The 14,520-nt window shown below is 42.1% G+C and overlaps 1 protein-coding gene across 2 annotated transcripts; it reads left to right on the forward strand.

Moving 5' to 3' along the window:
- Positions 1-4,522: 4,522 nt before the first annotated feature.
- On the forward strand, positions 4,523-13,641 carry atpaf1 (ATP synthase mitochondrial F1 complex assembly factor 1). 2 transcript variants are annotated; one of them, XM_079506154.1, is made up of 10 exons: positions 4,523-4,803; positions 5,125-5,233; positions 5,422-5,469; positions 5,612-5,674; positions 6,859-6,909; positions 8,523-8,570; positions 8,689-8,784; positions 10,192-10,299; positions 11,517-11,687; positions 11,788-13,641. In XM_079506154.1, the coding sequence occupies exons 1-9, from the start codon at positions 4,592-4,594 to the stop codon at positions 11,685-11,687; spliced, it is 906 nt and encodes a 301-aa protein (XP_079362280.1). In that variant the 5' UTR covers positions 4,523-4,591; the 3' UTR covers positions 11,788-13,641. The 2 variants fall into 2 exon arrangements, with proteins under 2 accessions (XP_079362280.1, XP_079362281.1); XM_079506155.1 differs by having other exon boundaries at positions 11,952-13,641.
- Positions 13,642-14,520: the final 879 nt, after the last annotated feature.

Consider the following 14,520-nt stretch of genomic DNA (forward strand, 5'->3'; position numbering starts at 1 on the left):
TTTTTAACATATCCTGTTATTAGGGAATGGTCACATTATTCCTAGGAACTGCCCAGAGTTGGAGGTGAGCAGGGTAGCATTGAGGATTCTAGATGAACTGGTTCTTCCCTTCCAGGAACTTCAGATAGACGACAATGAATATGCATGTTTGAAAGCCATAGTTTTCTTTGACCCAGCTGCCAAAGGACTGAGTGACCCTGGTAAAATCAAACGGATGAGGTATCAGGTCCAGGTCAGTCTAGAGGACTACATCAATGACAGGCAGTATAACTCACGGGGCCGCTTCGGAGAGCTGCTCCTTCTCCTGCCAACACTACAGAGCATCACCTGGCAGATGATCGAGCAGATCCAGTTCGTCAAGCTCTTTGGCATGGCAAAGATTGACAACCTGCTCCAGGAGATGCTGCTTGGGGGCTCTGCTAATGAGGCCCCTCACGCACCCCACTCCCTGCATCCTCACCTAGTTCAAGAACATCTCAGTAGCAACGTCCAGGGGGTCATTGCCACGGTGCCCAAGCAGCCCACCTCCATCCCTCAGCCCACCATTACAAAGCAAGAAGCCATCTAACATCCCAAACTGACCCTTTAATATGCTTCATTTATAGTCAGACTACTCCATTGTATGACGTCGCACGTCAAAAACAGCAAATCTACAATCTCACAACGCGTTGCAATGCAACACTGTGAGCTTGAGATTTTTGCAATATAGTGTTGTATGACGAAGTATAAATCATTAGTAGTGGTCAGCATTCAAATTTCTATTGTCTCGACTACTGTTTTAAAGCTGTTGTTTTACAGAACTTCCTTATATTCCACAATGAATGTGTCAACTTGACTGAAATAATAAACTAGATAAGTTATCTAAATTGTAGATTTCAGTTATGTTCCTTGCAGAATGCTCTTTTTGCAATGTGTACACAAATTCAGCAATTGAGGATTTCCGACGTATTGAAAGGCCCACCCTGTAAAATTCTGAGTGTTCATTGAACTCTGAAATGGACAAATTAATACTGAAGATTTTACTATGCAGTTGGTAACAGCGAGTGGCTCAGGGATAACTGAAGCTTGGTGTAAGTTCATTATCACACAAAATACAAAATTGAACTCTACAATCATTTTATACAGAGTGTTATTGTCTAAAGATTGCTGAAGATTGCTTATTATAGGATAATATAATTCAGTGAATTTCTTCAGCATGGCGGCCGTGGACTCAATATTGTTAAATGTATGTGTGTATGTGTATTGAAGAATGAAGGCTTACTATTAGAAATGGTGAGTTAATCATTCCAATATTCTATGAATGTTACAACAGGTCTTATAAGGAATATGGGGGAAATCATGTATTTAGTGCACAGTATTTCATTTTATGTTCACATCTGAAACATCTTTAATATATAAAGGTTTTCAGTCAGTTAAGGATTACCTTCTCTTTAGAAAGTTCTTAAATAATGTAATTTAACAAAGCTGTACAAACCAAGTGTCCCCTTCATATGCTGTGTGACAGGATTAAGATATCTATAGTTATCTAAAAATTATTTCACTATTATAAAGGTTGGACTTGTTACCGCTGCCAGAATACTGTTGCGTCATTGGAAGGTCCCCAGAACACCTGGGCTTAAAGAATGGAATGAAGAATTGATCAAAATAACATCATATGAATATATATGTTGGGCAGGGTAGATGCAGAAAGCAAAATGAAAGAGACATGGGATGAGTTCTGGATGTATATGAATTATGAACCTTAAATTATTTCCTTGTTGTTATTTTTCTTCTTTTTTATTTTTATTTTAACTGTTATGTTTCTTGGACTGGCTATCTGTAAGGTATGTTGTAATGTTTGTAATGCTGCTTTGTACTGAACCTAGATTTTGTACGATTTTGAAAAACAAATACAATTTTGAATTATAAAAAAAAAGATATCTATAGTTTATTTTATGTACTTTGATGTTAAAATGTACACCTGACAGCTAATATATAGGCTAATGCTGTCTACTCTATGCTGCCACTTTGACGGCCGGTATAGTCCCTTTACTGTTTGAAAAAAGTACAGTACAGAGACATTCCTCAATGTTGGTGACATTTTTAATATTGGTATTTTATACATCTCTGAGTACAGAGGGTTATGGAATAAATGATTCCTGAAAAAATCAGTATATGGACCCAGAGGTCAAAATTTCTACCAGTAGGCTGCCTGTCATGTTGTACAATTGTACTCAACATGTATCAAAAATGCTGGTAGAATCATCTGATCATTATTCCGCTAAATAATGTAAATAATGTTTACTAACAATGCTATACATCTGGATATATGAATGTGAATGATGGTGAATTTAAGATGTAAATGTTTACTTACTATGAGATGATATACATCTAGATATATGAACCATGTTGATGAATAAGATGTCAATTTAAACGTTGATGTTTTATAGCTGGACAAGAAAGACCATCAGTCTACAGGAGGACACTCTGGAGGCTTTACTAAAGACAAGGTTAAAGTCCACGGAGGGGCACCCCAGGCGCAACCAGCACCGGGAAGAATGGCCACACCCGGCCAACAGGCTGTGGATCGAAACCTGCCGGCCAGGTGCAGCAAACCAGTGCCAGCCACACCCCAGCGACCACCTCGCCCAGAGCACCCCCCCGCGGACCCGCCTGTCCTTTCTCTCCTGCCAGAACCAACAGGAAGCTCTCTCTGCCTTGTGTATTCTTGGGGGATAGCAGGCACTGAGAGGTCTCTAGGACTATGGTTTGCCTCCTTCCTAGTGTCCTCCTACGTTTCACCAGACTGTTCGTCTGTGCGGTGCATGTGCATGTGTCCGTCCTTGTCCACACTTGGCCTTACTCTGGTGTATTTGAGTCAAAGGAGCCTTCTCTGTGTCTGTGTCACTGTCATAGTTGTTGTCGTTGAACGTTGTACTCAGTATTTTAAGTACTAGTGTTACCATGGGCCTCATGTCTCGGCAAGGCTCTTATACTACTATAGCCTACTACTATGGCTGTTTGAATGCAATCTAATAAGTGGATACATATGTGTCTTGTGTAAATCCTGCACAACATCGGTTGGCTTGGAACAGAAAGCTTGGTTTGATTGATTGATTGCAAATTGTATTAACAGTTTGTACAATGGGTAGGCCTATACAATTCAACGAAAGTACATGTCAATACAAAATCTGCTAAGAGGGTAAAACCAGAAAAAAAGCACTAAGACTTGTTTACATAGGGTCCTCCATTTTCAATTAATCAGAACATTAAAGACAGGCCTACAGATTTACACTTATATGTAAAAAAAAAAAAAAAAAAAAAAAAAAAAGGAAATCATCATATCCACGGTTAGAAAATAAGGGACAATATGTACAGTATAGAAAAATATGTCGCCCGTAAGTGCCCCTCGAGCGGTTTTGAAGGATTCTAATTTGAGCTACCATGTGTCCTTGTATGTGTGATGACATATGCCTGACTCACACCTTTCGATCTAGCATACAACATTGATGCATGCTAGATGTAAAGAAAGGGTTTGTTTACATCTTGCCCCAATGCATTTGGGTCAAGATGCACGTTCACAACAGATTGATGTATAGCTGATGCATGAGACTTATTGACTGATGCAAGCTCGCAATTCATTTCCAATGGGAGTCACATGGTTTGACACAACATTTGTGTTGTATGAGGGGGTGGGGGGCCGTCGAAACACAGCCGAAAGCCGTACAACACAAATGTTGTGTCAAACCATGTGACTTCCATTGGAAATGCATTGGGGCAAGATGTATAAACAAACCCTTTCTTTACATCTAGCATGCATCAATGTTGTATGCTAGATGCATGAGACTTGTTTACTGATGCAAGCTTGCAATGCATTTCCAATGGAAGTCACATTGACACAACATTTGTGTTGTACGGCTTTCGGCTGTGTTTCGACTGCCCCCCACCCCAATACCCCAAGTCTCATGCATCAGCTATACATCAATATGTTGCGAAGGTGTGAGTCAGCTAGGCCAAGGTGTGAGGTGTTTCGACTGCCCCCCTCCCCCTCATACAACAAAAATGTTGTGTCAAACCATGTGACTCCCATTGGAAATTAATTTGCGAGTAAACAAGTAAACAAGTCTCATGCACCAGCCATACATCAATCTGTTGTGAAGGTGTGAGTCAGGCCTTCGGCTTCACTCACACCTTTGCATCTAGCATACTATATGCAAACACTACAACACTACAAAAATGTTGTGTCAAACCAAGTGACTCCCATTGGAAATTAATTGCGAGCTTGCAATGCCTTGCATCAGTAAACAAGTCTCATGCATGCATCAGCTATACATCAATCTGTTGTGCACGTGTGAGTCAGGCCTTAGTTTACATCTCACACACACACACACACACACACACACACACACACACGCGCGCGCGCGCCCCCTCGGCGTGCGTATTGTGCGTGCGTGAGAAATGGGAGGTGTGGCGTGGTGCGTGGTAAAAGGTCAAATTGCGTGACTGTCACTCTCAAAGTGTGAGACTTGGTAGCACTGGATTCTATCTACAGGTATGTTGTTGTAGAACCCGGAATGAATAAGCAGTGAAAACGTTCCCAGTCGGACCATTGATGGAGAGTGAAGGTAAGATGGCGGCGGCCATGGTACAGATGTCCTGTCGGTATCGTGGGATGTTAGCGGTCAGAAGCGCAGGCATCACTCCCCTCATCCCTGGTCTGGTTCCGACCCACTTCAGAACCTTCTGCGTCAAGCTGCGTCCAGATACGCTGGAGGACAATCCTTATTACAACAAATACCAAGACAAGATCCGCAGGCTGCGCAGGTAAGCTAACATGCTAAACATGCCTAAACCACACAGCACACACAGCAATGCGCGCTTCAGATGTTCTAAACTCCATTTTATTGTGATTCAAAACAGTGTTTTATTAAATATATGATTATATCGTTGTGTTGTGTTTTAGATTTAGATGACCATTTATTTAGTATTTAGTCCCTGTAACACTCCAACGGCCCAGTAGATGTCGATGTTTCTTAATTTGTGTCCTGACAGGACATCTTAGATATTTATTGAATAAACATGGAAATATGGTGCTATTTTCTACTGAGATAGAGAATTGTTTCACTTAATATGAATCATTTTTAGTGGCAAACCCCAGGAGTTCAAGGCACTACTGGAGAAACGTCATGAAGTGAAGAATGAACCGATTGGACACTCTAAACAAGCAGAGTTTGTCAGAATGATGGAGCAGGAGGTAGGCTAGGCTGCCTGTCATGTTGTACAATTGTACTCAACATGTATAAAAAATGCTGGTAGAATCATCTGATCATTATTCCGCTAAATAATGTAAATGTTTACTAACAATGCTATACATCTGGAATCTGGATATATGAATGTGAATATGAATATGAAGATGTCAATTTAAACGTTGATGTTTTATAGCTGGACAAGAAAGACCATCAGTCGACAGGAGGCTTTACTAAAGACAAGGTAAAAACTAATCATGATCAATCATGATTTTATTCTATTCTTGATTAAACCAATTAGTTTGATTGAATCCATTGTTGCAACCATCACAGAGTGTGATGTCAGAGCATGTAATGTGTAATGCCATTAATTGTTTCCTGTTCAGACGCTGGGATCCATCCTGAATCTGGAAATGATTCACAACAACACTGGAGATGAGATCTCTGAGGTCAGTGTGAATAGATTATATATCCATGTACATATTACTGCATACTGTATCTGTATTATATCATTCACAACAAGACTGGAGATTTTGGAGGTCAGTCTGGTCAGATTATGTATTTAAATGGTAAATGGTGCATTTATATAGCGCCTTTATTCAAAGGCGCTTTACATAGATTGTGCATTACATTCACCCATTCATAACTCTGGGGGAGCCCGAGTCGAACTGGCGACCTTGCGGTTACCATCCGGAGACTCTACCCCTGAGCCGCCGCCGCCCCATTTATTTAGGGCGCTTTACATCAAAAACAAAAATAAATGAATTGATCATTCAAATAATCATTCTCTTAAAATGCACATGGCCCAGCTATCTGACCACTGAAGACGGCAGCTGAATGCTTGTCCTGTTCAGTGGTCATGGGTGTGCAAGTTTCTGCTATTTTCAGAAATCATTGATTTCATAGTATGATACATCTTGAATCTTAATAGTGTGACTCAGTCCTAAAGATCACATTTAATAACCGTGTGTACAGTCAGTCCTAAAGATCACATTTAAATTGGGATTAGCCTACCATACAGTGTGAACTGTGAACACAGCCTAATATCTGTACGGAAGTGTGTTCCTAGATTTAATCACTTACTGTAAGCCCTATTTTACAAGCCCACAATGTGGCCATGTGATGTGAGTGGAGAGAGACACATGGCTCTCTTTGTGTAGCAAGTGAAATAACAGTTGTGTGCAGAATTCTGTACTATATCTAATATAACATAAATATTCTCTTATGGGGTCCCTATCTGTTCAAAGTTTAAACTGGGGTTTGTGGTAGTCGAATACATTTACATTTGGGGCCTGGACATGCAAATGTTTGAGAATCGCTGTTATATATTATAACTGTCAAACTGAAATGAAATGAAAAACAACCCATTTGTGAATCTAATCTGGAAATATAATAAAAATAAACTATGGAAAGATAACATTTTAATGTCCTTGCTCTGGACTGATATAACCCCTTAGATATAAGCCTGCCTTGTCTTGATTTAGAACTAGATAAGGGGATTTTATTCAAATGTATTTAATATATGATGTATAATGTCATTTGATATTATAAGTATAAGCTCTTTGATATGTGACATACAGTATTAACAATGATGTGTAAATACGAATAATATTGAATCTATTTTGTCTCTTAGCTGTGGATGAAGTATTATTCAACTAAGGACACAATCAGTGCAGTCATACCGGTGAGCTTTTACACATGGATTGTTTCAGTGCTAATGATAACATCAGTATGTAGTTCATATTCATCATACTATGGTATGTATGTGATAGCACATCAGTGTGGCTCACTGTATGCCATAATCATCCAGATTAAAACAAAATATTTCACTTTATGCACAATGGGCATCATTTATCAATGAAGTGTATATTCTGCCTTCAATTTTTGCTTAGGAATGAACGTGTCGTACACCATGCTCCATGTGAGATTTATCAAGTGATCCTATACAGCCAATGCCAGCGTAAATTTGGTCGGAGCTGTGATAAATGTCACGGCTGAAACGACCGTCATTTAAATAACGCCCTTAAATATTGATCAAAACGCCTTGATTTTACGACATGAACAACTGAAATATGTGGAAAGCCAATAAGAATACGTTTCCCCCATTCGCCTCCCACTGCCTGTCATGCCGGCACATGCACATAAGCACGCACCTACTTGCAAGTTAGTGTGCATTTTGGGACACTGGACACTCCCAGTGTTTGCCAGTAGGATTATTCTGTGAGGCTACAACCTTTGTCACATAGTAGCAGGCTACATGAATCACACATCACACTGATCACAGTTGCATCGCCATGAATGGAATACCTTTGTAGTCTATATTAATTTAACCCATTCTTAAGAAGTGTGCAGTGCACGTTAAAGCAGTCATGTAGGGGTCTGCGATACCCCGTGAGTCTTGACTGCTGTGACTGAGTGCCGCCACGTTAATGAGAGAGCCTGGTAAGGCAGTTATAATCAACGTTTATGGAGTGATTGACGAATTAATGCATAATCATATGGATGAAGGCTGGTGTGTTCTTGGTGGATGGTTATATCTCCAATCTCCCAATCTCCAATCTTCCAGTCAGCATGAAGATATCACCTGCACTAGGCACAGTTTTGGAGTGTGTGGTTTCTATCCTTAATGCAGGTTGTTGTACATAACTCCATGGGCGTACTATTATATATACGTTTGGAGACCTCACTGTCCATGAAAGCCCGAATTGTATCTGAATGACTGTTAAAGCACTTATTCAAATTGGTGAATGTTATATGCTAGTCATTGTCACTTGGAAATAAACTAGGCGTGCATGTCCATTTATGCCAAAATCAAAATGTAATATTTCCACAGGGATTATTTATAGGTGTGTTACCTCTGATCATTCAGCCATTTGAGACGTATGCGCTCAAATGGCTGAATGATTAAGCATAATTATAATGGTTACATTGTAAACATGTTGTTTTTAATTGCGTGATTTTTATTTCTTGTAGTACAGTTGGAAATATCCTACCAATTTTTCACATGTATTATTTATTAGTTTTAGAGCTATACATTTTAGGAGTGAATACATATTTGTTTAGATGCCTGGCAGCTGGTCAGACAATGCTCCTCCGCTTGTCTTATGATATAATTGCCAAGTTGATAAATGAAGCCCATAGAATCTAGAATATATGAAAATTTCACTTTTCGAATTATATTGCGGAAGAAAATCCACAATATTCTGAATATACTTCCTTGTATGACATAATAATAGATCTACAAGACTCTTGCACCATTTACCAAACCTTAAATTGTGTTTCTTTCCATCCATACAGACCCAGACGTTTGAAGTCATGTTCAACAGAGCCACATCCTGTCCAGTGGTAAGACCCCCCCCCGCTCCAACGCGCGCATACACGTATTGCCTATACCTGTGAGAACATAAAAAATTGCCATTATTTTTATTAGTTTCCTTATGACCATATATGTCTTCCTGTGTAGTTCCTGTACGCGTTGCCTCAGCAGGAAGGATACGAGTTCTTCCTGGGTCAGTGGGCGGGGCATGAACTTCACTTCACCTCCCTCATCAGCGTCCAGGTACGCTCACATCGGTTTTTCATACACTCACGGGCCGTTCTAATTTGGCTAGTGTCAACGTCCAAGTACGCCCACCGTTTTCATTGGCTAGAGTGCACTGAGAGGCATTCAAAGGTGTAAGTGATTTTCTTTGGTACTAGTTTGGATGGACAGGTATCGGTCAAAAAGGAGACATCGAAGAGGAAGGACGGGTGGGGAAGGATCAACATATGGAATGTAGGAACAGGTCAGCTCCATATATGGAGATCTGAGGTTTGGAGTCACATTACATTACATTACATTACAGTCATTTAGCAGACGCTTTTATCCAAAGCGACTTACAATAAGTGTATTCAACATAGGTAGGGAACAAAAACTACTAATCACCAGAAGTCTTTAGTGCATTTTCTGCAAAAACAAGCAACCAAGAGTATACCTAGCGCTACGGTAAAAGTGCAATATATCAGCTACCTATTTCCTTAAACAGATGAGACAAAATGGCTAAATCAAATGAGCATGAGCTAAAACAATTAAGTGTATCGACTAAACAAGATCCAATAAACAATACAACAATAGAAAACAAGCGTTCGTACAACTAGTTAACAACAAGTAGGTCAGGCAGAGAGGAAGGGTAGTGTTTCCTGAAGAGGTGGGTTTTCAACCTGCGGCGAAATATGGGCAGTGACTCTGCTGTCCTAACATCAGTGGGGAGTTCATTCCACCACTGTGGGGCCAGAACAGAAAAGAGTCGTGACCGTGTGGATCGGCCAGAAGGACCCTTGAGTGACGAGGCAATCAGTCGCCCCGAGGTGGCAGACCGAAGTGGTCGGGCAGGGGTGTAGGCATCGACCATAGCCCGGAGGTAGGAAGGAGCTGTTCCTTTCACTGCCCTATAGGCTAACACCAGGGTTTTGAACTGGATGCGGGCCGCTACGGGGAGCCAGTGTAGAGAACGGAGAAGGATGGTTGTGTGGGAGAACTTGGGGCGGTTGAACACCAGACGAGCCGCAGCTTTCTGAACAAGCTCCAGAGGTCTGATGGCAGATGCCGGAGCACCAGCAAGGAGGGAGTTGCAGTAGTCCAGGCGGGAGATGACGAGAGCCTGGATGAGCACCTGGGCTGCCTTCTCCGTGAGGAAGGGGCGAATCCTCCTGATGTTGTAGAGGAGGAATCTGCAGGACCTTGTCACTGATGCGATGTTTGCCGAGAACGTCAGTTGATCGTCCAGGGTCACACCCACGGACTGACGGACTGGTTTTCATAGTAATCGCAAAAAATCGGTCGGATTCAGGGGATTCAGTTATGTCAAAGACCCTAGGCGAGCATGCTCCCAGCCAGTTGATTCTCTACCACTATCCTGAGCTCAGATTCTTTTATTGTTGTTATAATGTTGTTATTAATGTTATGTTATTAATGATGTCATGTTAGACCCTAGGAGAGCACGCTCCCAGCCAGTTGATTCTCTACCACTATCCTGAGCTCAGCAAAGACAAGGGAATCATCCTCATGACTGCAGAGATGGACCAAAAGTTCATAGTAAGTAATGCATGGCCAGGCTGTATAGAGCATTGGTTCCCAACCTTTTTATACTGAAGTACCACCATAATAACTGATGTTAAAATACAGGAGCGTAGACCTGCCCTTTTTGTTCCATTCCTAAGCCAATAACGCTTTCTCTCAGTCAGTTGATTCTTCATTTCCATAGGAGTGAAATGGCGATCTAAAATCCCCCTATGGGGATTACAATGCAAATAAAAAGTACACGAACCCGTGGATTTGTGCCCTCTACTGCAGTGGTTCCCAAACTGTGGTAGGGGTTGCGCGACAATGCCGCGACATGAGAAGGCTAATGGTGGTGCCATGGTTTTATTTTAAATATATTAACATATTATGCCAATATATGGCAAGTATATGCAGAATATAGCCTATGCTGCATATATATGCCATATTCAGGTTCATATATGTGGATAAATAGGAAATGTATGTCTCTAAATAGCTTATGCACTGAGAAAACTGTTGCGCCTTTCTTCGTCCTTTTTCTTTCAAACTTGACTACGGTAGCGGTGGTCTCAAAAACATAAGGGAAACTTTGACAGGAAAAGACTCGCTAACCGTATAGAAAATAGAAGTAAAACTCCTTAAACTGAGACTTTTAACATGCTCAAAGTGCAATTAAAAAGCAAACGTTTCGGTCCTAGGACCTTCGTCAGTGCTATATGACTATATGTTCCGAAACGTTTGCTTTTTAATTGCACTTTGAGCACGAGCACTTTGAGCATGTTAAAATAAAGAAAAAATATTTTTCTAAGTCTCAGTTTAAGGAGTTTTACTTCTATTTTCTATACGGTGAGCGAGTCTTTTCCTGTCAAAGTTTCCTCTAAATAGCTTATGCAATTTATATTTCCATGTGGGAATTGCGTCAGCTAGTTCGGGAGGTAACAGGGGGTGCATGGCCCAAAAGGTTTGGGAACCGCTGCTCTACTGATATTGACGTCAGACTTCGGTACTCCCCATACATAGTTCATAGTAATGTAGGCTATATGCTCCTACCAAACAGCCCAAGTTTGTTCAATTTCTAACTAAGATTATACAGTATGGATATATTTTATCTACACAGATTAACAACAAAAAAGACAAAAAAAGTGACTAGTATTTCTGGGTTAACAGTGTATTATCTGGCTGGGGAGAAAAAAACATTCTATAATGTTCAAATCAGTTAAATGTACCATTCTGACCACTTCCCCTTTTTCCAGAGCGTCCACCAGGCCCAGTGCCTGGCCAATCAGGTGCAGCTGTTCTACGGCACGCAGAGGCAGGAGACGTTCCAATTGGTGGAGGCGTTCAACCACAGTCAAACGGACTTCAAACATATGTCTGTCATCGCTGAACTGGAGCAGAGTGGACTGGGGTCTGCTGCCTCTTAGGTAAATGGTGGATTTATATAGTGCCTTTTATCCAAGGCGCTTTACATAGATTGTGCATTACATTCACCCATTCACACACACATTCATACACCGATTGCAGCGGAAGCCATGCAAGGTACCAACCAGCACATCGGGAGCAATTTGGGGTTCAGTGTCTTGCCCAAGGACACTTCGACATGTAGACAGGAGGAGCCGGGATTCTAACCGCCGACCCATGGATCATTGGATGACCTGCTCTACCGCTTGAGCCACAGTCGCCCACAGGGATCATACTAGAGGGAGACGGAGAGACCTGCTGCATGATACTAGAGAGGGACAGGCTGAAAGTATAGTTAACTTATTTGTATATACAAACATGTAAGCGTTTCCCATGGTTTGGGAGTCGCTTGCAGCCTTGCACACAACATACTGTGTATATATAGTGAGAGATCACAGTAAACATCCTAAGTCGCCTTCCTCTCGACTGGGAAGAAAACTGCAGCCAAAAGTTTGACACGTGAGTGCTGTGACTTATTTTCCTTTGTGTCTAATGAGCTGTCGGGTTGTGTTGTGGTATCTGTGTGATGGAGAGAAGAATGGAGTGCTGGCATTTTCTTCTCTCTCTGTTATCATCGAGCCTTGCACCTATCATTTATTCTCTAACCTGGAGTGTTGCGGGTTGTCTGCTTCGGCAGTCTTTTTCACTTTTTCATGGAGGAACGCATGTATTTACAATCCAACAAGATGGGGAGTCCTACTGGTGCCCTTTAAGTTTCAGCCCATAATTACCCATCGGTTCAATATGACAGATTGACAGTGAAGGGTGAAAAGACAGAATTTTTAGTTGATGCTACATCCATTGTTCATGGAGCCCAAAGACACAATGAGGATTCTAAAGAATGTGTAGTTCTTATCCCTACCTGGTCTATGGAGAATGTGTAGTTCTTATCCTTGTCTTCTGAGCAGTCAGTAGGAAATCAATGCTTCATTGGCAGCCAGAATCACGTGAATCTATTCTACGTCCGAGCATAGACATGGTAACGCCCAGCCTGCCTCTGATTGGCCTACCGACACTGCCCGTCTTGCCTAGCCTGGCTAATAAGCCAGACTCAAATCACACTGTCGTGTGGTATTTGAGTCTGGAGATGCTGTGTATGGATCTTGTTTCCCGGGGGGCGGGTTCAAACATTTTCTCTTTGACGCAATTGGTCAGAGCTACTGTCAGTCAAAGGTCTCAAGCGTTAAACATCACTGTACCAAAGCCCGCCCATATTGCATACCGTGTCCCGATTGGCCACACCAGTTCTCTGGTGTAGGAAATGGGCGTACAATTGAGCCTCTCCAGACCGTAATCCGCCTGCAGGCAAATTGTTTTTTGCCAACGGCTGATTCGGTCTGGCTTATTAGCCAGACCGACCATGGGGGCCATGGGGGCCAGACGTCTTGCCCCCATGGTCTCACCACTGTCCTCCGAGAATGACAGCTTGGCACGCGCGACAGGCTGCAGCCTTGTTGTAACTAACTTTGTGGTGCTCTGCGCCTTTAACACTATCCTACGTCACATGCCTGTGCGCAACGAGAATGAATGAACTGAACGGGCGCACGCTTCGAGGAGTTTGCTGTTGACAGCTGTCAACTCGGCTCTCCGGTGGTCGTGTGTCGCCTACCTCTGGCTTGTGAGAGACAAACGGTCTGTAGTTTGTAGCCCGCTGTGGGTTAGTCAACACCACACCATCCAAGAAGTGAGTGGTAGTAATTTCCCCGACTGAGCGTGGCTGCTCGTCCGACGCCCGGTTTCAGCTGGCGACGCTGTCAACGCCGTGTGGATCATCCCGGAGGGTTCGATGAGGAAACACCAACCGGCATCAACTGTCAGTAAGGGATTCCACAGCGCTCTGACCGTGACTGTCTGACGTTCTGACTGACTGGTTCTTTTATTTGTTTGGGGGAACATTCATTAAACTGTCTGATATTGGTGTTGCGTGCCTGAACATTATTTGTGCGTCATACTGCAAGTGCACATTATTGGTTCACACGCGGGAACTGAACATTGTCTGCAAGAAAACATTTGAACATTTATTATTTGATTTTGGGTTTGGTTTCACGGTTGAACATAATACACTGCTCACTGGTAAATGAAGTCCTCTGTCTGTGCGCGTTTCCTTTATGATTCTGTATGGTATTATTGTGTGTCTACTGTTTGTTCCAGGGTTTGATATATTTATTTGTCTATCCCTTGTACAGTGGTTGGGGCTGTTATTATTTTACCTTTTTGTCAGACTGGGTCTCTGACTGGCACCCCGACGCGAGCTCGCCCCAACAAACCGCTACAACTTCTACTTTTTGTAGAAGAGGCAAACTAATATTGTTTATGCCGTTTGCTTTGATTGAATAATTGATTGAGCACGTATGTTGTACTATGATTTGGGTGTGTTCTAAATAAAGTTAGTGTTGATTATCGTGTATTAATCTAATTATAGTAAACTAATACTATTATACTAGTATGTCTATGCTCGGACTTAGAAAAGATTCACGTGCCAGAATCAGTGCCTTGTTCAGAACACTGAACATGAGCATGTTCAGTGTTCACCAGAGGGCGCACTCGGAAGAAAGCTTTTGAGAGCTAGCTTATCCCTTTTGTGATCTCGGAGTCTAACTAACTCAACAGTGGGTTGGGACCCATTTGCAGTGTTGCCAACTCTCCAGTAACGGAAGTAGCGACTGGCTCTTCGGAAAGTCTCTAGGAGTCGCTAGGGGTGGTATCTGCCCCTAGCGACTTCCTATGGCACAGCAGGCGTGCATTAATCTCGTGTAATATTGCTTAATTAAAACAAAATAAGTACATGCTCTAGGA

Source organism: Electrona antarctica, assembly GCF_951216825.1.
Source record: "Electrona antarctica genome assembly, chromosome: 7".
NCBI classification, from domain to species: Eukaryota; Metazoa; Chordata; class Actinopteri; order Myctophiformes; family Myctophidae; genus Electrona; species Electrona antarctica.